Raw genomic sequence first — 25,381 nt, 5'->3', positions numbered from 1 at the left:
ACAACGGAGAGACACAGACCTGAGTCAGGGCAGGGGCTACAAGGAATGAAGAAGGGGCAGATTATGTCAATACCCAGATAGTTAAGATCGATAGGGCCTTCTGGGCAGGGACTCACTGAGGGAGGGAGGGAGGAAATGATGCCTTCCCTCATGTTTCCAGCTGAGTGGCTGTGAACATGGGTGCCACAAGTAGGAAAAATAATCGCAAAACTATAACATCAGGAACAAAGTGCTAAAGAAGCAGAAAGAATGGGATGATAAATCTGTCCGCGGAAGTCAAGGAAGACTCCATAGCTGAAGTGACATTTAGGCTCTGACTTTAAAGATGATTGAAAATTTGCCAGGGGAAGAGGGGGAAGTGGAAAAGGGAATTCCAGGCAAAAGGTACAGCACAACAAAGCCCCTGGTGATTTACGTTGAGCTTGTAGTCCACCAAAAACACCCTGATCTTTTTTTTTCCAGGCAACTGTTAAGTTATGGCTTCTTCCTCTATTATCTTTGCTGCTGATTTTGGGTCCTTAGGGGGAGCAATTTATATTTAACCCTCCAAAATTTGGTCTCAATAAATTAACAGCTGGCTTTAGTAATTCCTTCCAGCTTTATGTATCAAGAAAGTCTAATGAGATACCCCGAAGTCTTCATATAGATGCTACTTAGATGCTAAAAACAGGGTATGTCGCATGCCCAGACATGGTTTGGGGAAATCTGCCCTGGGACACACCCCTTCAACCCCCAGGGCCCTAAGTGAGCTCTTAAGAAGAGTAGAGTGATTGCAGCATGAACTTCCAACAGGTCAGACTGCCTGGCTTTAAATCCCAGTCCCACTGCTATCTGCGAGACCTCTCAGAAGAAACAGTTCCCCATCTGTACAACAAGAGTACTAAAGATAGCACCAACTCATAGGGCAGATGAGAGGATTAAATGAGTTAGTATGTGTAAAGCACTTAGGATAGTGTCTGGCACATGGTTATTCAATGTTTTAGCTCTTTGTCATCACAGTATTAATACTATTGGGGCAACATGAATCCAACTCATGGTGCATCTGCCATACAGGCCGGTAGTTCTCAAACTTACTCAACACAGCAAACAATCTGGGACATTTGTTTAAAATACAGATTCTTGGGTCCCAGCCTAAGACTCATTAAAACAGACTCTCAAGAGGTGTGATGGATAAATTGGTGTATTTAACAACTGCCTGTGCTGCATGTGGTGGCCACACATCCAGCCCTTATCTTCACCTCTGGAAAGCTTTCTGAATGTTCTCAAAACAGCACGGCTACCTTTTGACCCTAGTCTTCAAATCCAATAGCTTAGCAACAACAAAAAGGAATAAAGAAACCATGATTTTTCCATTCTTAATCCCATGCTCTCTTCTCTTTATTCTGAAAACTACATCTTCTTGATTTTGAATTTTTTGTTTTGCTTCGTACTAGAGCATTACCCTACCCCCAGTCCTTTAGCAATTCTCCTCTTCTGCACAATTCCTCAAGGATGACAAGCAGTTAGCAAGTCCTCTCGGCCCACCAGTGCCAAATTCACGCTGGTCAGAGGATCTGAACTCATTTAGTGCCGCTCTGTGCTCTCGCACAATCAGCTCACCTATGTTGAGTTTCAATTTCCTCTTACAAGTATTTGCTCTACTCTTCCCAGGCTGAAGATCGACCTCCTTGTCTAGAGAGGACAGAAGTGTAATAGGAGCTGAGTTCTGCTTGCCTGTGAGTATCGGTCTCTCTGTTCCGGTTCTGCACTCGCAGGCACATCGTTTTTGTTCTTGTTCAAATTTTTCCATGGTCTCAATGCTGTGAGCTTTAAAGCCCTGAGTCCACTACTCTTTTCAGTTCCCATTCTCATTATTCTTTTTTATAGTCATCCTTGGTCACTCGATCTGCTTTCCAATTTCCTCCAAGTCACTCCTAAATCCGAGCTCTTAAATATTCCATGTGGAATCACCATGGACAGACTTCAGTTGCCCTGCCTCCTCACCCTCTTCCTCATTAAGATAATTTATGATTATTGGCTAAAAATTTCACCTCTGAAAGCAGCCTAAACCTAAGGAAATCATAACTTTTCTTTCTGGCTCTGAAGACTGCCTAACCAAAACCTAGACTAAGTTAGTTATCATAAACTCTTAAATGTAATCCATTGGATATCAGATTAAAACACTGATCTCTTACTTTCTCCCTATCAGAGATTCCATAGTCACAATCTTGTAACAATCAGATTACTGTTTGGGAGATTACCAAAGGCAGTCAACAAAGCTAAGGCCTTCTTTTGCGTTATGTTTGCTCCCCTGATTTCTTGTGGAAATAAGGGCAATAATGGGTTGTGACTGGTTAAGACTGAGAACTCCGCAGCAAACCTGCTCAGGTTTAAATCCAGCCTCCACCATCTACTACCTGTGTGACCTTGGCAAGCTGTGTAACCTCATCTGTGCTTCAGTTTCCTCCTCTGTAATAATAATAATAATAATAATAACAACAACAACAACAATAATAGCTAAAGTACAGGTCTTTAGGATTGTTGTGAAGAATACAAAGGGCTTAAAAAACAATACGTGACCACTATAGGACAAGGGTTAGCTATTATGATGCTGGTATTGTTTTGATTGTGGAGATTAATTTTTTTTTTTTTTTTTTTGGACAGAGTCTCGTTCTGTCACCCAGGCTGGAATGCAGTGGCGCTGTCTAGTCTCACTGCAAGCTCTGCCACCTGGATTCAGTCATTCTCCTGCCTCAGCCTCCTGAGTAGCTGGGACTACAGGAGTCCACCATCACGCCTGGGTAATTTTTTTTTGTACTTTTAGTAGAGACGGGGTTTCACTGTGTTAGCCAGGATGGTCTGGATCTCCTGACCTCGTGATCCACTCGCCTCAGCCTCCCAAAGTGCTGGGATTACAGGCATGAGTCACCGTGCCTGGCCTTTATTGTGGAGACTTTTATCTCTGTTCTGTAAGTAACTGAGAGATATTTTAAAATTATCTTGTAAAGAAGGAATACCATAAAGAAACCAAGCTTGAAAAAAAAAGGAAATTTACTCACAAACAAGGATAAAAGATGCACAAGTGGAATTCCCTTCATGATATGTGATTTGAGGGTTTGGGGATGAAGCCGCAGTAGAGGGAGGGCGACAACTATGGTAATACTTTCATTATGCGGTTATGTCTTACAAATGACATAAGCAAACATAAACAGTTAATGAAGGCACTGTTAAGGTGGTCAGTTGAGTACATGGTGATAGAGTAATGAAACTGTTCAAGAACATTTGGCATGACTAATTTTTTTTATTTTTTAATCCAATTTCTCACCATACAATTACATTTGCCAGATTCTTGACATCTCACAGGATTCCATCCATGATGCTGGAGGCTATGTTAAGAAGATTATTCAAGAGCTACTGCCACTCTTTAAAGATTTCTCTCTGTGTCAGTTATGCCACTGATGACATTTTGAATTTCACATCCCTGCGAAAATGCTTAAAACGTGCAGAAGTTTAACCCTGAACAGCTGCAATATTTTTGCTTTGTCAAGTACCATTCTGGAAGGAGATTATCTTGTCCTGCATGGTTTTTTTTTTAACTCTTTCTTGCCTTCATGATGGGCTCTAGACCAGCTTAGGTTCAATGAATACAGCACTGAGGTCATACATTTGCCCCATCTGACCACCTAGTAATTTCCATCTTTATTTTAATTATCCTATTAGGATGTGTCCTTGAGTATCTCTAGTATCAGTATTTTAGTTTTCTGATTGTCATATCTTTTAATCAAGTAAGGACAAACAGAATAGTCAAAAATAGCATTGATGCTGGCACAGGAACCTGCAAACTGTTGAATTGAACTCTTAGCTGAAAGACAGCACCACCATGCAAGAGTTTGATGAACAAAAATCTGGGTCTGCATACAAAATACGGTTTAGAACGTCACCTTCCTAGGAGCAGAAACTGTCAAGGCTTAGGACAATATGAAAACATACATCCAGTGACATCCACATAGACCTTTGTGCAATCCCAAATCTCTTCTGCCCAAGTGAGAAGAGCCTTCCTAGGCTTCCAGGCTTTCTTGAGTAGAGTCTCAAAAGATAGGAGCTTACCACGAAGTGGATGCTTAATGTAACAGGTAGTAATAATGTACCTACAGGTTTAATTGGCAGGTAAAAGGCTAATACTATCAAATGATAATGGCCCAGACAGCTGTGTAATTAAACTGTCAGGAAAGGTTCCAGAAGTACCTATGGCATTCCAGGAGAGATGGCCAATCATGGCTCAGATTGATTCTGTCCTGTCAACTCATTACACTCAGCAGAGACTGCAACACACGTATATATAATACTCAAAATGCTATCAAATAGTATAGCACTTGGCATTAGACTGTGTTTATAATGAACTTGGAAATTCATTCAACTAAATACACTATCAGTGACTGCAAATATTTACTGAGTGCTTAATATGTGCCAAAAAGCATGCTACAATGCTTTCCATGCAGTATATCTTAAATAGTCCTCACAACAACCCTATGAGGTAGATGCTATTAGTACTGCCATTTTGCAGGCAAGGAAACTAACCTAAAGGAAACTGCCCTAAGTCTTTTAGTTAACCAATTTAGGGACACTATTCAAACTGGCATCAAAAGGCCTTGGGGATAACCCTTAACCCAACCACTACAATGCCTATTGAAGCATTCACACACATTGACACATAGTACCTAACTGGCTAAGGGCTGGAAATTGTCCTATATGAATTGAGACTAACTGAAAAATCTGCCTATTGCCATAATAAATTTTCTCCTAAAATACGATTCTCACATATGATAATGTGATATATGCTAATAAACCAATTTCAATGTTTCTGTTCACTATGGAAAAAACTAAGAAAAAAAAGATATCAGGTCAAACTTTTTTAAACATTTTAAATCCTCCAAATCAAAGTCTCCTACCCCCCAGCCCAAACTCTTCTAAAAGTATACATGGAAAATTATCAGTAAATAGCTATCATGGCTAGTATGTTAATTTTCAGAGGTGATATTGATGAAGGAATAATTATAGTCTATAATGAATTCTTCATACACTTTATTCGCTCTGGAGTCCCCTGTATTCATGTACAATTAGGCCCATGTCATAAAACCTGGAGCATGGTTTCAGTTTTTAAAAATGGTTACAGATGTTTACAGTCCCCATAACTCTGATTTAACTTGAGTAGCTGGCCACAGTAATGATTTATGTAATTCTGAGTCCCTGATAAGATAAACACAACCCAATTATAGCATTATTCTTGTGAGAAAACAACATTCAAGACACAGCTTCCAGAAATGCACTGCAGTGAAAGGAGGCATAACGCCAGAGTTCAAAGCCTTTCCCGAACTTATTCTGGAAGCAGCACCCCATCCAGTGGTGTTCTAATAGATCAAGCAATAAAGAAGTACATCTTCAAGCCCTGCAGGCTGAGAGGTTGCACAGCTAATATGGTCTATTCCAGTTTCAACTCAAGGGCAAAGGACAAGCATTGTCCTTTGGATATCTTTGGTGACTGAAGTTTGGCATCTGGATAGTTTCACAGTGTAACAACCCATAGAGGAAATGCTGCTTCCCTTCCTGATGCTTCTTTCAATGTGGAAGGCACTCTGCTAACTCTCAACTCCCAGTAATTTCCACTGCCCCAGTCAGTCTTATCCTGAATGACAATTCTTAAAGTACGGTCTGAGGAGTGGACTCCTAGGAGTTCCCATGATCCTCTCAGGGGATCTACAAAATCAAAGCCACTTCCAAAATATTACAACATATTTTCCCTTTTCACTCTCATTATCTCACAAGTGTAAAGTGAAGTCTTCCAGAGGCTATGTTATGTGTGATACCTTAACAGAGAAAATGCAGAAGCAGATGCGAAAAACCAGCTATCTTCTTATTAAGCTAGACATTAAAGACACTGCAAAAATGTAATGCACAATGCTACTCTTCCCACTAATCTTGTTTTTCTCTTTTGGAAAATACATGAATTTTTCATTAAAAAATGTTATTTATGTTACACATACAACTGGTTTAATATTTTAAATGAATTCAATATAATTTTTTCAGTGTAATTTCTCTATGGTAAACACTGGTCGATATTATCTATAATAGAAAAGCTCATTGAAGAACTCACTAATTTTTAAGCAAGTAAAAGAGTCCTGAGACTAAAAAGTTTGTAAAGTGTTATGCTAAAGAGAGAGGGATAGATCAAACTTACCTGAAGGCTGCATTTGAAAGAATAATCTGAGCAGCTGGTGCCCAACCCTGTGCCCTACTCCGCCCATCTGGGAGTCACAGGTCCACAGAAAAGCAGCTTGGTGATCTCATTTTCCATGCTGGGAGTTCACAGATTCCCTGCAGCAATCTGGCAGTGGAAGGAAGTGGGCATGTCTTTGGAATTCTGGGATTCAGTGTTAGTAAGGGGGACATGCCAACAGAGGAAGGCCATGCCTGCCAGCCTAGTGCTCATCAGGACTACGGTGATATTTTCGTTTCGTATCTTCTGATTCTTCTGGCTTACATTTCAGTTGGTTCAGAATTCAAGACAGGGAGGACAGGTCCTATTTACTGGGCCCTTTGAAAGACTTCAGCACTTGGTGACCTATCCGGGGATCTTGAGAAACAAAAAAGGAGTCCAATGTAGGGGAAGAAAGTACTCATGGAAGAACTTGGGCTTCTGGCAGTGGGAAAAGGGTGCTTGCACTTTTTTTTTTTTTTTTTTTTTTAAAGGAAGTCTCACTCTGTTACCCAGGCTGGAGTGCAGTTGTGTAATCTCAGCTCACTGCAACCTTCACCTCCCCGGCTCAAGCAATTCTCCTGCCTCAGCCTCCTGAGTAGCTGGGACTACAGGTATCTTCTACCACGCCTGGCTAATTTTTGTATTTTTAGTAGAGATAGGCTTTCGCCATGTTGGCCAGGCTGGTCTCGAACTCCTGACCTCAGGTGATCCACCCACCTCAGCCTCCCACAGTGCTGGGATTACAGGCAAGAGCCACTGCACCCGGTCCCCTGCACATTTTTTTTTTTTTTAACTTGGTGGTTTATAGCCATGACTCTGTAGGGTGGCTGGTTTTTATAGTTGGAGAGGTGGCTTTTAACATCAAAAGGCTTAAATTCCTAAACCACAGAGTATTTTGACCTTGATGCTTGACCACCACTTAGGGTGGCTTATCTTCAGGAAAATGATAGCTGTTAAAGAGGTAGTGCCTCAAGAAAAAAAAACAGCAGAACCTCAGGAAAGACTATAAGCCAAGGGTCCTAGAATAGAAAAGAGGCAGGGTGCACAGTGACCTTAGCCCAATGGTGAAAAATTTGGGTAAGGGATGCCACAATCTGGGTGAAGGCTGCCACAATTTGGCCTTGGCAATGGTCTAAGGTAGCTCAGGACTCTGGAAGTGCTCAAGTGAACAAGCCGAGAGGCATAAAAAGAGAATTATTTCAACATCTACTGCCTAAAGACTAGTCAATGAGCAATGCTTGTAATTTTTTAATAACACTGAGTTCAAGGGCACTAGCAAGGCTCTCACTTGGGCAAGGTGGGGACAGTGTGGATTCTGACAGCTTGACAAATGGCTCAAGGGTCAGACCCCACCAAGTGGTCTTTACAAGTGAACAAGAAATCTTTCCTTGAGGTGGCCTTCTTTGGCCAAAGCAACTCCATAGTAAATGGCAGAGAAAAGAGCCAGTGGGGCACGAGACTGAAAACACCTGCTCCACTAGTCAACTACCAGATCGAACCCAACGTGGTGATAACACTGGGCTGTCAGATCCAAGGGACACGAAGGGAAAGTCTCAAAGGGAAAGGAGTTTTGAACAGGCTGGCTGTAAGCCAAAACCCAACTGGGGAGAGGCTCCCATTGGGAGGTTGTTTAGCACTTCCTATTTACCATTTGGGGTAACACATGCATACCAGGTTTTCTTTCAGAAAGCTGGCATCTGACATACTGTCACCCAGCACATGGTTCAGAAATGTCCGATGGTCCTCATCTTTCTTGAGGTGCCTTTTTTCTCATCTAGCATATTCAGTATCTTTATGTTTCTGCTTCCCCCTATCAACTTCGTTTAGTTCAAAGGTTGCGGATTACAGACAAGAGGCTCAGACTGACCAGCATCCAGGAAAGGTCAAAATGAAGAATGTTTTCTCTGCCCACTATCAGTCCATCCCTCACCTATCACGAGCTCTCTACTGTGGAACACTGAGAAACAATTTCGCCTGGATGATTCTTCCAGGAGCACAGCCTGGTTTGCCTTCTAACTTTGAAAACTGTTAAGACTACTGGTGTGATCATCTTGCATGACCCATTAGGTTTTAGTTTGGAAACTCTATAAAAAGTAAAGCTGGCCAGGCGCAGTGGTCACGCCTGTAGGATCCCAGCACTTTGGGAGGCCAAGGTGGGTGGATCACCTAAGGTCAGGAGTTCGAGACCAGCCTGGCCAACACAGTGAAACCCCATCTCTACCAAAAAATACAAAAATTAGCTGGGCATGTTGGTGCACACCTGTAGTCCCAGCTACTTGGGAGGCTGAGACAGGAACATAGCTTGACCCCGGGAGGAGGAGAATGCAGTGAGCCAAGACTGCATCACTGCACTCCAGCCTGAGCGACAGAGTGAGACCCTGTCTCAAAAAAAAAAAAAAAAAAAAGCAAAGCTACAGATCTTCCAAGTGGGGAGTTGTCACATTTTGGAATAAGCACACACTACTTGATGGCTAAGAACATGAGCTCAACAATCAATCCAAAATTTGGGGAACGTCAGAGGGTAACCCTTATCCTCTACTTCCATGTAGTGGGAGCTGCACTAGTAACAACATTCCTGACTTCTGGCCAACTTAGATAAAGCAAGTGGACATACAGAGCCCAGGCTCTTCATCACCTTTTTTTCTGTCAGAGCCACACCACCTATGTCATGCAAATATTGTTAAGCTATAGGTCTGAGGGGGGCAGGATCCCCAGATGGGAGCACTGTCGAAGATGGGAGGCCAAGGGTAAGTAAATCTGAGATGTGCAAGATTTAAGCCACATTCTCTAACCTTGTCTTTATCAGTAATACATGTTGTAATTTTGGTTCTCTATCTACTGATTCTTTGGTCTTATTTGTACAGAATTGAAACGGATAAGGAGCACTAAATTATCTACAAAGTCTCAATCTTACTGAACACTCAAAGGCCAAGGCTAAACGATCAAAAAGAAGTAGGTCCAAATAACATTGTTAAACAGACAGCAGGGCCTCAGGCCCACTAGGATGTCTCTGTGCTGAGTCTGATGCACACAACCAAGACCCCTCAAGTACTTAGGGGAGCACAACCAAGACCCCTCAAGTACTCAGGGGAATACAAGTGCTCGCAACAGAAAGCCACATATGCCCCTAGATTGCTGGGTGAGTACAGAACTGGGCCAAGGTGGAGTGAGGTCAGGAGACAACAGTGTGATTCACAGAAAGAACTATCAACAGCTCATCATATACTTGCATCTCCAAGTCACCACCAAGAAACTGCCTGGCGAGCAGCAGAAACCACCTGCTTCTTTGGTAGCCTATCCTGAATCTGGCTCAATCTGTTAGATTTTCCCATTCTTAAGCCCAGAGTTTGCTCCATGAAACTGAGATCCTTTAAATCCTCATTCTAAAGTCCAAATCCTCTTTCAGGCAACAATCCTTCAAAGTCCAGAATAGACTAATCTTGCTCCCACTGCGTCCCTTCTTTTGCAGACTTTCAGGGAACTGGCCGAGTTGTTAGCAGGAAAGTAAAGCACTGTTAAAGCCCTGGCTGGCCACCTCACAGCAGTGTGCCTTCAGGTGAGTGGTTTAAGCCAATCTCTGTTCAGACATCTGTAAAATGGATAATGATAATAATGTCTACCTATTGCAGAGGATTGATGTGAGGATTATATGAAAATGCAGGTCAAGTGCTTGGCCTGGTTCATAGTAAGCACTCAGTAAATATTAATCCCCTGTGTCGGCTACCTAGAAGGTTCTCAATGCTTCAAAACACACCTACACAAGCCATGACTGAAAATGTTAGGTGAAGAGGAGCAACACACAGCTAGCCCAAGCTACAAACAAGTTATGAACTTCATCCAACAGGCTAGTGTTCATACAGACACTTCAAGGCAAACCAAAAGGTCAAAATACATACAAAAACTCTCATCAGAAACCAGATTTCAAATTTAAGGCAAAATGAGACACTATTATGCAGTCCACCAGATTTTTTAAAATGTTGAAGTCTGACTACAACAAGTATCCTAAAATTAGGGGGAAATTATGCACATAGTGCTGGCAGACCAGTATGGAAAACACAATCTTTTATTAGCTAGTAATGATGAAAACATGAATACCTTGCAATCTACCAATTCTACTCCTTGGTACATATCCAAGAGCAGACCACCATACTATCACCTGGGAGTCTGCCAGACAGGCAAATTCTCAGGCTTTACTGAAGGCTTACTGAATCAGATGATCAGGACTAGGGCCAGGAATCCGTATTTTAACAACCTTTCTGGTGATTCTCATTTAAGTTTGAGGAACACAGCCCTAGAGTATCGCTGGCATTTATACCCAGGTGGCATGCATAAGAATGTTGACAGCAGCAAAAAACTGAAACCACACACCCAAGTCCATCAACAATAAACCAAATAAGTAAATTGTACCATATTCATAGCATGCAATGCTCTACAGCAGTGAAAATGAACAAATGACACCTACACAACTCAGCTGAATCTTGTAACATACTGCTAAGTAGAAAAAGCAAATCACAGAAAAATACATTATATATACACATGCATGACACATGTATACATCTATGCATGATGTATATACATATATAAAAACGTGTTTCCTCTCTCTCTTTCTCTCTCTCTCTCTCTCTCTATATATATATATATATATATATATTTTTTTTTTTTCTGAGACGGAGTCTCACTCTGTTGCCCAGGCTGGAATGCAGTGAAGCAATCTCAGCTCACTGCAAGCTCTGCCTCCTGGGTTCATGCCATTCTCTTGCCTCAGCCTCCCAGTCTGCCGAATGGCTGGGACTACAGGCGCCCGCCACCATGCCCAGCTAATTTTTCTGTATTTTTAGTAGAGATGGGGTTTCACTGTGTTATCCAGGATGTTCTCGATCTCCTGACCTCGTGATCTGCCCGCCTCGGCCTCCCAAAGTGCTGGGATTACAGTTGTCAGCCACCGCGCCCAGCTGTCTCCTCTCTATATATTTAAAGAATATATACATAGATGATAAAACTACAAAGGAAAGCAATGAATAACTGTTAGAAAAATCCAGACAGTAGTTATCTCTGGGAGGAGAGAGGGGAATGGATGCAGTACTCTGGGGATGTCCAAGGTAGTAGGAATATTCTGTTTTCTTAACCAGGCTGGTAGTTATACGGATGTACTTTATATGCTTTAATTGTCCTTTAAATTGTACACATACGCTTTATAGACTCCTCTATCATATCACACTTCACAATAAAGTTATTTTTAAAAAGTGATCTTCATATATATATACATAAAAAATACAAACGGATGTCAATCTGCTTTCATATTTTTTCTGCCTGTATTCAAATACGTATCAAACCTAGAAACACAGGCCCTGACATGAGGCTACTTGCATTTAAACCCCAGCTCCAACATTTAACAAAACAACCTTGCACAGCTCAGATAACCTTGCCATGCTTTGGTATCCTAATATGTAAATTGGGTATACTGGGGAGGAATTTAATGGGTTAACACATGTAAAGTGCTTTGTATCGCATCTGTTACATAGTAATTACTAAAATAATGAAAAGCTATTATTAGGATAGAAAGATACTAAGTTATAGGCAACATTTCCTGCATCTAATCATCAATAAACCATCAGCATCTATGAGAACAATGAATCCACCTTCCCTGTTTTCCCAGATGCTGTGTTGGCATCAACCAATATGGTACCATTACACTCAACCCTCTCCTCTACGGGCTTGTCATCATCATGTTAAAAGCATTCAGAGGCTGAGTAACTTTGATTCTAGCCTAGTCTCAAAACACACACAAACACACACACACACACACACATGTGCGCACACATGGATCCTTACTAGCATACGAAAAAATTAAATTACAGAAGCAAGAGACAGATCTAGGAGGAGACACCAGAAAAGCTCCTATCTGATATACCTGTTGTTTCCAAATCAAATCACTGGCAGAATTAACACTCTACATACACTAATTCCTTTCCCTAATTATAAAGACAGTGGAATTGTATCAGCCTAGATAACATCTGTTAAAATTTAAGGAGGATTGTTAAAATATTTGCCCTTCAATTGTGGTTTCCAAGTGTGGTTGATGGAACACTGGTAGTAGGTAGTCCCTGCAGAGCTGTAATTTATCTGGTTGTCACACTGAACATAGAACAAAGTCTTGCATGCATTAAGTGCTCAAACTTATTTAAACAATTACATTATCCATTGATTGTGTTTGTGTAAAACAATGGTAAAGACCAGGTCCCCAAATCTTCAAATAAATATACAACATCTTGCTCACTATATGAAAGCACTTCTCTATCATTATTATTATTATTAGAGACACAGTCTTCCTCTGTTGCCCAGGCTGGAGTGCAGTGGTGTGATCACAGCTCACCGTAACCTTGAACTACTAACTCAAGTGATCATCCTGCCTCAGCCTCTGGAGTCGCTGGGACTACAGGTGTGCACTACCATACCCAGCTAGTTATTTTTTGTAGAGAGGGAGGTCTCACTATATTGCCCAAGCTGTTCTCAACGTCCTGGGGTCAAGCTATGCTCTGGCCTCAGCCTCCCAAAGTGCTGGAATTACAACTGTGAGCCACGACACTCAGCCTGAAAGCACTTTTCTAAGTGATTTATATATGCACACACACACACACACACACCCATTTATTCTTCATAACAACCTTATGATAGATACTATTTATTACCCCATTTTACAGATGGGCATACTGAGACAGAAAATCAAATATGTTGTCCAAGTCAACACAAAAAACAAGTGTCAGAGCCAGGGAACCAATGCAAATCTGACTCGAGTCCCCAATCTTAACCACTATGTCACACTGCTTCTTCAGGCTACTAAGTCAGTGTAACGTAAGAGAAAAGACAGAAAAAGATTTAGAAATCCACAGAAATGATGTACTTGGGAAAAGAAGCATTTCAGTTCAGAAAAGCAGAAACTTTAACAAATGCTAAATGTATTACTGTGTGTATATCTATCACCATGTATACAAAATCTAAGCAAAAAAAATAAAGCAAGACCTCCTTCCAGAAAATACATGGAAAAGTAAATTTCAGATAAGTAAAATATCCGTATGTGAAAACACAAACAGATAAATAATATCTGACATAGTATGAGGTTTGAGGAAGCTGTCTTCGGAAATGGACAGGTCTCAATTTATATGACTGCTTACCTACCAAAGAGGAGTATTTCAGACACACTCACATATATATGTCTGTATTTTAATTATGAAGAACCAAGATTCAAGAAAATAAGGAATCACAATCTTGACAGTATCTATTATATATATAAATACTTAAAGTAACCATTCAAAATGCTTTATTTTCTACCCTAAAATGTTATAAGCAATCTGCAAAATAATCCACTGTTATCTACATTTGAGTACACCGCTATCTCCCTTTAAAACACAGCTTCATCAAGAAGACCTCAAATAAAGGAAAGGATCATAAACCAAATCATGAATTTAACTCGGTTTCATTTACAAGGTACTTAATTCTAAATCAATTTGTAAATTAAATCAATGGTTATAATATTCTCCCCAAATGTTCTTATCTGTCAAACAGTAAAGATAGCACTGTGAATAAGACGTAATGCCCTCAAACACAAACACTGTATGTACACAATTACTTTTATGGTAGAAAACCAATGTGTGGAGGCAAAAGCAAGTGAAATACAAATTACCTATTAATAAGCTAAGGCCACACCAAGAGCACAATCTTTAAACTATGGTAAAATTAAGTCCACAAGTGTAAGAAGATAAATAAATTAGAGAAGCTTTGAAGCCAACAAATCCTTGGTGGGCAATTACCTATGGAATTTGATTCCTTAAGTCTTCATCATTATGCATGGAATCCTCTACCAGCAATCTAGAGCTATTAAACCATTACAAACAGAAAAGGCCTCCAGAAAGACAGATCCTGGGACAAATGTGGGCAACCTGCATCCCTCCTGGCAAACTCTCAGATCTTTAAAAAAGATACACAAACATAAAAAAAGGTAAATGGAACCCAGACACACACAGTGTGTGGAATTAGAAACCCCTCAATGTAACCTTTCCAAAATTAAAAACAAAAAACAAACTGGGTAAAGCCTTGTTGAAAACTGGGTCACTAGTAAGCTCAGAGAACGCATTAAGCAGCATCGCTGAAAAGATTAGAGTCTGTTAACACCTAAATCTTCTGATTAAAAACTTCAGGTCAGAAAGATAATTTAGTTCTTTGTCTCCACTCTCCTTCTAATAAAAGGGAGGACAAGAGAGACTAACTTAACAGAATTCCAAATGTCTTTGGCATTTGGCTGAAGTGATATTGCCAAACTACCAGAACTACGGCAAAAGACCTTGTAAGAAAACTCACAAAAGGTATATAGTGGCTTGACACCATAAATGTGCAAGTGGCCTTTAGCTGCAAAAAACGATTAATCTTTCCATTTTAAACCAATTTTCAACCTCCTTACCTCCAATATATTTCTATAGTGTCCATAAGTCTTTCCTAGTTTTGTGACAATTACAAATACATATGATATAAATGAGAAAGATTCTGCATACTGAGTGGAAGATGCCAGACACAAAAGAGAATATGGTTTCATAAAGTATAAATAAGCAAAAAAATCATGCTGTTGGTAGTCAAATAAATAGTTATCACTGAGGGATGTTAAAATTGGAAGGGGGTACTGGTAAAATTCTGTCTTGATTCAGTGGTGATTAACTAGTATGTTCCATTTAGAAACATTTAGCAGGCTGTCCACTTCTATGTACAATTTCCTGTATGCATTTGACACTTCCATAAAGTAAACATACATGTGTGTATTATACATATTTAATCTTAATTTTGAGTTCCCTAAAATATCGTATCAGGAAGCAGGATATTAGAACCAGTCGTGGAGGTGCTGACACCAAACAGACTTTACCAAGAGAGTGGGTGCCAAAGGCTAATATTTTCACTGCAAAAACAGACTTTTCTTTATTTACTCAACCTGAGAGCCATAAAGAATGAACTTTAGACTTTGAATGTCTTTGTTAACCAATTAAGACAACAAAAGGAAAAATAATAACAAAGTGGTCACAGTTTCTAGTTTATTAAAGATTTATGTTAAGCGGGGGTGGGGCGATTATATCCCCCTTAAACTTAGTAAATGTATTTTTTTAGTCCTTAATTTCAGGTTCCACTTAATAGTTTCCCAACAAACAGACATTTCGTGCAAGATTACAGTCAAGCCAAGTGTATCCACCCACCAACAACAGGTCAAGTTACAAGTAAAATAGTTCTAGGTTTTTCCCAGCAGCAAACAAATCAGTATCTGTACTCAGTTACTCTACAGAATATTCACTGAAACTTGTCTGTAGGGGGTCATTTTGAGATATGGACATGTACATTAAAATACTGCAAATAACTTTATCATAGTGTGAGAAAAAGTAATGTAAAGTTCAAATATGAAAAATGAACATTAAACATTAAAACTTCTCAAAAATTGGTGGTGGAATATCTTGCATTTACTTTCACACTGAAGAATACAGAAAAAAAGAGTTTCAAAAAAAATGTGTAGTCTGTGGCCTGAGAGTTTATAGGCTTTCAGAAAGTATTTTATGTTCCAAGATTCATACATTATTTTGGAGTAATTACCAGCATATTATTTGTTGATCAAAACAATTAGAAGAACTTTTAAAAACTGATTAGGAATGCTTCTAAAATGTTTTATCTCTCCTAGAGACCATATGAAAAATGAATGAAAATCTTAACCAAGCATTATGTTTTGGCTTCAGAAGACAAAAGAAAGTAAAATATTTAAGGCCAAAGTTAAACAGAGAGTGTAATTCAAAAGTTAATTATTTAAAGAAAAAAAATAAAGTAAGTAGAGAGAAACTCTTCTTTATTGTGATATTCACTCTCTGGGTATTATATTAAAAGGGCTGCAGTCTGATAAAAGAGAGAAACCCGTATGCTTTGTAGTCAAGCCCAACTTGAATATGACAAACATGGTTTTATTCTGGATTCTCATCATATTCAAAATGTTTGAGTTCCAGTTCTGTCATCTCTAAAATGAGAACAAAACCACCTATCTCATAGTTATAGAAACAATAAACTGAAACATAATAGTTTCCTTCCCTGAAATTAAAAATACTTAATTTCTGAGGTTTAATACTACCAGACATTGGCTTGAAAAACTTTAAAGAGGCAGCAAATACCTGGTTTCAAGGGTTTTCTCTGCTGTATTTGCTCTACTGAGTTCTATGAATGACCTACTGACAATTACCAAATATAAAATAAATTGGGAAATGTCTTAAAACTGCAGATGTGGGAAAAAACTAAAAGGACAATCCTTACAACCCTTAATGAAAGCAGTAACATCAAAGTCCGATAGTTAGTGCAACAGAAGAAAGTTGTCATTTTTACATTTTTAGTGCCAGTGATTTCTGGAATAATAAAAACTCCAAACTATACACCTGTTAATTTACTTTTTAAAACTAATTATTTAATCCACCCAAACATTAAATAACATACCAGAATGGAAAGAAAATCTGGGCATACATGTTTTAAATTATAATGGCCAATTAATGTTTTTAATTACATAAAAATCAGTATTAAAATTAAAACTACAACATATGGGAGTATGTAAGTATACTATCTAATTTTTAAATTATAGGTAGGTATATTTTATGAAAGAAAATCTAAGAACAGATCATGGATCAAACATCTCTCCATTATAATTGCCCTGTCATATTTATAATAGCAACTCTTTTTAAATAGCTCAAGCTGCTTTAAAGCATTATACAACTAATTCTCCCAATGCTACTTTGAAAAACCCAAGTTAAACTGCTTCCTTAATCAAGGCAGTGGGTACACTAGAACTCTGATTCCTATACTAAATGTTCTTCTGTCTCTCCAGTTCCTGATACTAGTAAGGTCTACTTTCAATTATACTTCCACCATGGGAACAGATGAAAAGTTAAACATCCAATCAGTCAGGAGAATGTGAAATATTACCATGGTTTACCTAACTAGGATAATATCTCAGGCACTGAGAACTCAGCACAAAGTGGTTATTCCAAGATGTCAGCATGGACACTCACCCATTATTTAGCTATCCATTAATTTAGCCAATCTTCCTCTGGATGTACTTACAGCTCAGGCTGTTATACGTTGTTCTAAACCTAACTTGGATTGTCCTAGTGTTAGTTTAGGTTATCTTCATTCTTAATTCTACTGTTTGATTGTATATTCCTCAGTTGCAGCTTATAGTATGGTCTGTGTCAAATTAACCCTCATTCAGAAGCCAGAAACCCCCATTTATTTTGGTTGCCCTTCTCCGCAGCTTTTTTTTTTTTTTTTTTTTTTTTTTTTATTGAGATGGAGTCTCGCTCTGTTGCCCAAGCTGGAGTGCAGTCGCGTGATCTCCGCTCACTGCAAGCTCTGCCTCCCAGGTTCAAGTGATTCTCATGCCTCAGCCTTCCAAGTACCTGGGACTACAGGCATCCGCCATCACGCCTGGTTAATTTTTTGTATTTTTAGCACAGACTGGGGTTCACCGTGTTAGGCAGGATGGTCTCGATCTCCTAACCTCGTGATCCATCTGCCTTGGCCTCCCCAAAGTGCTGGGATTACAGGCATGAGCAACCGCGCCTGGCCCTCTGTAGCTTTTTTAGGTGCATGACTATTTCCAAAACATGAGGTGGCTTAACAATCGCTTTCTTGAACCTGAACTAGTAGAAAATGTTTTGTTCCCTACAGCAGGAGTTATTAAATTTAGCTTCACATTACGCCATAATTTATTAAATCATTTCTTACTCATGGACTTTTAGAGATCAAATAATCCAATCGTCTGTAATCATAAGCAATACTTCAATGAATATCTTCATATATGTATCTATACCATGTGTTTGTCATAAATACATGCATACCTGTACAAAAAAAAAAAAAAAAAAACTAGAGGAGGCCAGGAGTGTGGCTCATGCCTGTAATCCCAGCACTTTGGGAGGCCGAGGCAGGCAGATTACCTGAGGTCAGGAGATTGAGACCAGCCTTGCCAACATGGTGAAACCTCATCTCTACTAACATACAAAAATTAGCTGGGTGTGGTGGCACATGTAATCCCAGCTACATGGGAGGCTGAAGCAGGAGAACTGCTTGAGCCTGAGAGATGGAGGATGTAGTGAGCCAAGATTGTGCCACTGCACTCCAGTCTGACAGAGTGAGACTGTCTAAAAAAAAAAAAAGCTACAGGAGAACTTGACAAAGGGCCATATTTTTAATGCTGACCCACTTATATTTTTAATGTTGACCCCTATCACTCAATTCAATGGCTCTCCTGAAGGCTATCTTCTCTCAAATAAACATGAGCTCATAAAACTAATAAAATAAATAATTTTTAGTCTCAGTAATATTACACTTACCTTCCATTAAGCCTAAACCCCTCCCCAAAACCGTTTACTTTTACTAGCAAAGGTAGCACAGCCGATGAAGAAAATTTTAAGTTTAAAATTCAGGCATATAAAAAATACAGATGACTTTAAACCTATCACTTATGATAAACTATAGTTAATAAATCTTCAAAACTCACACTCTATCACTCCAAGTATGTGAAAATTCTTATATTTTAGGCTGAAAAAAAGCCTTTCCACAACTTTCGAAAAGGAGATGTGTTTGAGATATTTTTTGAGTAGCCCCAGAAATCATGCAACTGTACAATCTCTTAGAGATCAACGAAGCCAACTAGGCCCAAGATTTTACTGTTGAGGAAAATGAGGTCTCAGGAATTTAAGAGAGTAGACTACATCTGGACCAGATCAGAACCCCATGCTTCCTTCCCTTGACACTACACAAGAGGGCATTCACTTGCACAGATCAGTTATTATACTGTTGGTGCCTAAACCACCTTTCATGACATAAAGTAATCAATCAATTATTGATTGATACTTCATATCAGACTCACTCAGTGTTGGAGACTCATATGTATATAGCAGTCCTCAACATACATTTGGGGTGTGTGTGTGCATGTGTGTGTATGCAATCCAAGGACTTGAGTGCTGTAAGTACAGTTGGAAGCAAACAAGGAAGTGCACTGAGTACCAAAGAGTGAGTAACAAGGAATAAAAATTTAAGCAGAAATTAATCTAAATTTTCCTTAGACTCTATTGTAACATAAATCATAATCTTTAAATCTATGTCTGTCAAAAAGTCTCATGTAGCTTGTGAATTCACCTTGTTCTGCCTACTTTAGACCCATCACTTCATATATGCAGAAGACATAGCTCTTACTAAAACATTAATCTGTATATACCTCTTCCTTGGCATGGATAGGGTTGTTTAATTAAAACTTACATGTATTTAGTTAAATACAAAGACGAGCATCTGCTCAAATTAACTGATGTCTTTTTCTGAAAAATTAAAATGAAATTTTAGTAGGGAAAAAACAGAAATGTGAGACATAGTGATTTGTTGGTACCAATTATGTTTCAACTTAAAACTCTTAACCCAACTTGAAAATACTTAGGTTCTAGCAAGGATACTGCTGTCAGAGGGAAATACTTATTCAGATGATTATCCAAATTTAAAAATCTATCACGTTTTTAAGTGGCTGACAAAATCCACCACCAAATCCAAGCAGTGCCTAAACTTGATTACTTTTTTGTATCTGAGCCAAAAGAACAAATCTGAATGTTAACCTGGGAAAAATGGTAGTGTATACACAAACACTACACTTCTTAAATAACAGCTCTGATTTTTAAGAATCATTCTTGTAACTTCTTAATATCCCCTTGAAAACAAGATGGGGATTTTAATCACTTAGGATTAAAAACAACAACAACAACAACAGGATTTAAAGCAAGATTAACTGTTGCTTTAAGTCTTGACATTTCCCTATTAATAACCCTAAAGCTTAATGAAGCACAGCAGATTTAAGAATTGAAATTTTTAATGAAAAAGAAAATTAAGGACAGTTTGCTGCTCTACACTATCATGAAAATAATCTGCTCCAGAAAGACTTTAGACTCTACATGTAAAAATCAAGACATATCTAAAAAGTATTTCCTCATAAAATCTCAGTCTGAACTTTTAGAAGGTTAGCGCAGACTTTGATGAAAGTATAAAACTCAGAAAGTATCTAAGGCTTAATATATAGTGTTTTAAAAACAAGTAAGGATATACAAAATACTGGTTTTCAAATTACACCTAGTATGTTTGCAACCTACTACCTATTAGTAATAACCGCCATGCCTCAAGTTAAGAAAAGCACAGAAATACACATAACTTTGTCTAGTAAGTAAAATAAACTGAACACCAACTAAGTTAACTCTTCTTATTTTCACAAGAACTCATGTTTCAAAGTACACGAAAATCAAATACATACTGAGAATAAACACATGCTTTACACTTAAGATGACTGCTGAATCCTTGCCACATTCTAGAACAAAGCTGCTGCTTTTTATGTATGCTTCAAATGTTGAATATTAATCTCTTTAAAATCTGTACCTAATAGGTGAAAAACACATAAGGTTTATGCATCTTTTTTCCAAGGTCCTCACACAGAGTTGAAACCAGGATCTATGTGTTAAGTCTTAGAACTCTGAATTTCTATGAACATTAAAATACTGTCCTAGATGCCCATAACCCATACAAACGTATTTAAATTAGAACATAGGGGTTATGCAATTCAGATGTGAACCAGAAAAACAACACAGGTTTCTAATATATTAATTAACTAGGTCAATGGTAAAAGCAACATTAATTTTTTTTTCTTAACCATAAACCTATGTAAGAATTTGAAAGTCACTTGTATTATTTAAAGGGAAAGCTGGTTATAACTTTGTGATATAATATTTTATCTTTTTATCAGGTAGGCTGAATGCTCAAATTCGGATTTTTTAATGTAAAAAACGCTAATATCTTAAAATGAGAAAGACTAAAGAAAATATTGACATTGATCATAATATGCAAAATTGACTAGAATTATGTAAATCTATGTAACAGACTAATAATTTCTCAAAGTAAAATAACGTAGACAATTAATTAAAGGCACAGGGTCCTATGAATATTTAGCTTGTATTAAAAAAAAAAAAGGGTGCTCCATATCTGCACTAATAACTTATGCATTCTCTTTTCTGAAACTATGGGCTGCTTAGTCTGTAATTTTAAAAAGAAAAAAGAAACCCCTAGATTGCTAACAGCAGCTGACTGCAGAGCAGCCACTTTCACCTTGGAGATAGAGCTTTGTTGTTCTGGCATGTAAAGCAGACCATTAGCACAAAGTCATTTCTAATCTCAGTTGTACATCCACATGGTGCACTTAACCCTAAAACTCATGTGGCATAAACTGCTCTGCTTCCACTCCTAATGACCTTTCAAATCATTCAGCGTTACTGCTTGACTTGTACTCATGAATTAGAGGACTGCCAAATAACTTGATGACAAAGTTAAAATTTCTCCTTTCCTGAAGGTTTAAAAAAGTCAACATTGGTATAGAAGAAACTGAGAAAGAACGTACAACGGAAAAGAAAAGCACATTATTTAACGCTTATAAACGGTATTTTGAGAAATGCTTAAGAAAAAAATGACAGAAAATTCACACCTGACTTCAAGGCAGATGACTAAAACAGAAAATGAGACTGTTCCACTTGTAACACACAGATTTCCTACAGCATTCATGACCAACAAATGTCTCTTCGTGTCCTAACTTCACTGAACAGTATTCAATTAAAACTCACTTTTAGATGAAAAAGTTTGTGAAAATAAACATCTGCTGCTGGATTTACACTGAGGATTTACTATCTGTAAATAAGATGACCCAATACTGTCCAAAAATTCATGTTTTTAAAGTAAGATTTAAAAAAATATATCACATCTCCTTCGTTAAAAAAAAAAAAAAAATCCTAATACAGGAGTCTTAAGTTTGTCTTGCCTTCCTTTTAACTTTAAACACTTTAAAAGCAGGACTTTTTTCCTTCTTCCTCCTTCAGCCTAACCTCTTTAATAAACCCCATTTTTAAAGAAGAAACAATAAATGAAGTGACACGAGGTGAAAGAATGAGGAGTGTGCGCTGGGAGAATAAAGGGCGGTTTTATAACAGGAGGTACTTTTGTTAGCAAGTGACTGGCAGGTCTCCTCCCCCAAGTTAGAAGGAATTCCATCCACTCTCCAAAACTGCAAAGGCCAAAAATGTCTAGTCTAATAGTTCTGAAATCCCGGAGACAGGAGAGAGCCCAGTGGGGGATGGCGAGTGGGGGAAGGGGAGAAAGACCGGTAGGAGACTAAAGAACAAAAGAAGAAATCCAAGAAAGGGGAAAGGAACGCGGAGACCCTGGCGGCCTGGGAGGCAGGGGTGGGGAGAGAGAGAAAGTGAGAGAGCACGACCCCGGGAGGAGAGCGTGGAGCAGGGCAGGGCCAGGCGTGCCGCACCATGGCGCACCATGGACAGGGCTCCGCGCGGCGGCCCACACCCGTCTAAGAGGTGGCGGGAGAAAGCGCGAGAGACTGCGGGCGCCAGCCCCGTCCCGCCCCCGCCCCAGCAGCACTCACCCCCCGGCGGGCCGGAGCGCACCTGGCCCTGACCCGTGAAGACCACGGAGCGGGGCAATCCACACCACCTGTCTCCACCCCCGGAGCAGACACTTCCGAGCTGCGTCCGCACTTTTCCGGACTGCCAGCTGGCAGGAGACCACCCCTCCCCCTGCCCCGAGGGCGATACCACGGGGTCCCTCCGCGGATTTTCCTGCCCCGCGGCGAGGGCGGGCACGCCCCTTTCTCGCAGCCTTCTAGGGACCCCACGGCAGGCGGAGACTGACTTGGGACCAGGGCACTGCGCCCGCCCAGCTAGAGGGTCCCGGCCGAAGCTGTGCGAAGTGGCCTCCAGGCCTGGGCTGGCTGGTCAGGAGGAGCCTAGGGGCATCCTCGGGTTGGAGGCGGCGGAAAGTTGGGCAGCCGCTGGGCTGGGGACCCGCGGAGCGCAGCGGCGAGGGAACCTGCGCCCGGAATGGAGCAGGTGCTTCCTGCAGCTGAGGAGCCTCTCAGTAGAGATTAAATGAAAAGGCTCGCTGGCGCTCTCCCGAGGGTATGAAAAGTACGGAAGGCTCCCGGCGAAGGCGCCCCCGAGGCGCACGTAGGGCACAGGCAGCCGGACAGATAGAGAGAGGAGCAGCCGCGTAACGGAACTTCTCGCCCGAGGGGGAAAATAGGGGCGAGAGGCCAGACTGGGTCTGGAGGCAGGCGCGGACCGGCAGAGACTCCTCCCGGAAAAGGGGCCAGATTTTCTTTCCAGGTGGAACCGACACAGCATATTGTAAGGGCAAGAGAAGAAGAAAAGGAGGCAACTCCGGACTGGGATAAAGACAATAGGACAGTGGAGCCCTTGGGCACCCGGAGGCGCACGGGTGCAGGGTGGGGTAAGGTGGAGGCAAGTCCCGTAACTAAGACACCAGAGTGAGAATTCCTACTGTAAACTCGCGACCCATCCCTGCAAAAATAGACAACAATAAAAAAAAAAATGGAGCAAAGTACTATGCGAGGGGCGAAAGGCACAGAAAACTGCAAAACCTGGGAGTCACCCTGCCTCACCCTTCTGCTTCCTGAGGACACCCCCCTCGAGCTTGCTCGGCCCCGAAGAAGGAGCAGAGGGGACCCGCAATCGCGCCCCTAGAGCCCCGTCAGGAAACGCGCGAGAGACCTGCTGGCTCCGGCAACCCTGCCCCGGCGCCCAGACGGAGCCTGATGCCTGCGCAGCTCCCAGCCGCGAGGCGCGGCGCGGCACCTCCCTTCCCGGGTGCGCAGCCCGGCCCCGCAACGGCGCGGGGAACAAAGGGACCCGGCGCCGCCCGCCCCACCCCACCCGTGGCCCGGCCCGCGGGAACTGCCGCGTACCTGAAGCAGGGCCGCCAGCAGCGGCAGCAGGGTCCGCAGCGCTCCCGCTATCCGGCACATGGAGGCGGAGAGGGGCCGAGCGAGGAGCCGGAGGCGGCGGCGGCGGAGGCAGCTGCAGCACCAACAGCGGCGCGGAGAAACGGCTCCAGGCAGTTTCCACCCCTTCCCTTCCCTTCCCCTCCCCTCCCCACCCCCTTCTTCGCTGCTCTCCGCTCCCCGCCAATGGAGAGCGAGCTGATGACAAATAGCGGGCCGCGGAGTCCGCGGGACTCGCACCAGGAGTAATAAAACAGACCCAGAGATCAAGGAGCTGGGGAGGGGGGAGGGGGGCGGGCGAGCGTGTGAGTGTGTGTGTGTGTGTGTGTGGAGGCGGCCGCTGTGGCAGCGCAGGCGGCTCGGCTCCGGCCCGGAGCGCAGCGGAAGCCGCGAGGGATGCAGTGGCGGGGACCTTGGCCGGTGGAAGATGCGGAGGTGGAAGTGGAGAGGATGGCGTTCCCCAAGAGCTCCGCCACGCGAGGTTTCGGGCTCGTGGTTTTGCTTCCTCCGGATCCCCGCTCCAGGGCCGCTCGGCGCGACGAAGACGCCGGAGACAGCGCCACGGGGAGGGCGCTCCGGGCCGTGCGCGCTGCACCCACAAAGAGCAGCAGTCCCGCCACCCGGCGCCTCAGCTGCGTGGGGGCCAAGGGCCGCTTCTCGGCTCCTCTTTCCGGTGCCCCGGCGAGTTGGAGACTGTTCTCCGGCCTCGGCCGCAAGGGGGTGAGGCGAGGGGCCGGCGCGGCCGCTCCCGCCGCGGCTCCGTCCCGCGCAGCTGCCGCCGCAGCCGCCCCTGCTGCCCGCGCACCGGCACCCGCCCGCCAGTCCTCGCCCTGCGCCGCTCACTCGCGCGCGCCGCCTTCGTCGCCGACCGCGCACCCTGCTCGGCCTCCGCTGCGCGACCTGGGCGAGCCGCCGCCGCGCTCGCCGCACGCGCTGCCTGGCTGCGCGGCCCGCTCCCCTCTCCTATCCCTCCCGCCGCCGCCGCCGCCCTCGCCCCCGCCTCCCTCCTCCGCCGAGCTTCCCCGCCCGCGTCGTGGCCAATCGGAGGCCACCAAGCTGCGGCTGTAGCCGGCCGGATCCGCGGCAGCCGCCCGCCCCCGCCCCGCCGAAGCGCCCCGTATTTTGCTGCAGCCCGCGGGGGGTCGCCGGAGGGAAGCCTGGGGTGCGCCGAGCACCGCCCCGGCAGGTGGAGGGGCTGCGGGAAATAAAATAACTTGGGCAGGAACTTGATTGGTAGCAGGTTCATCTTTGGTCCGCGG

General features: G+C 42.1%; 1 protein-coding gene across 1 annotated transcript in view; it reads right to left on the bottom strand.

Moving 5' to 3' along the window:
* CDH2 (cadherin 2) overlaps nucleotides 1-24,543 on the bottom strand; it is a 226,781-nt gene extending 202,238 nt beyond the window's left edge. Inside the window, exon 1 of the mRNA XM_023207748.1 lies at nucleotides 24,087-24,543. Within this exon, the coding sequence (XP_023063516.1) occupies nucleotides 24,087-24,146 (60 nt within the window). The 5' untranslated portion in view covers nucleotides 24,147-24,543. The remainder of the gene's footprint in view (nucleotides 1-24,086) is intronic.
* Nucleotides 24,544-25,381: the final 838 nt, after the last annotated feature.

The sequence above is a fragment of the Piliocolobus tephrosceles genome, chromosome 18, assembly GCF_002776525.5.
Source record: "Piliocolobus tephrosceles isolate RC106 chromosome 18, ASM277652v3, whole genome shotgun sequence".
Taxonomy (NCBI): domain Eukaryota; kingdom Metazoa; phylum Chordata; class Mammalia; order Primates; family Cercopithecidae; genus Piliocolobus; species Piliocolobus tephrosceles.
This window is presented reverse-complemented; position numbering and strand designations above follow the sequence as displayed.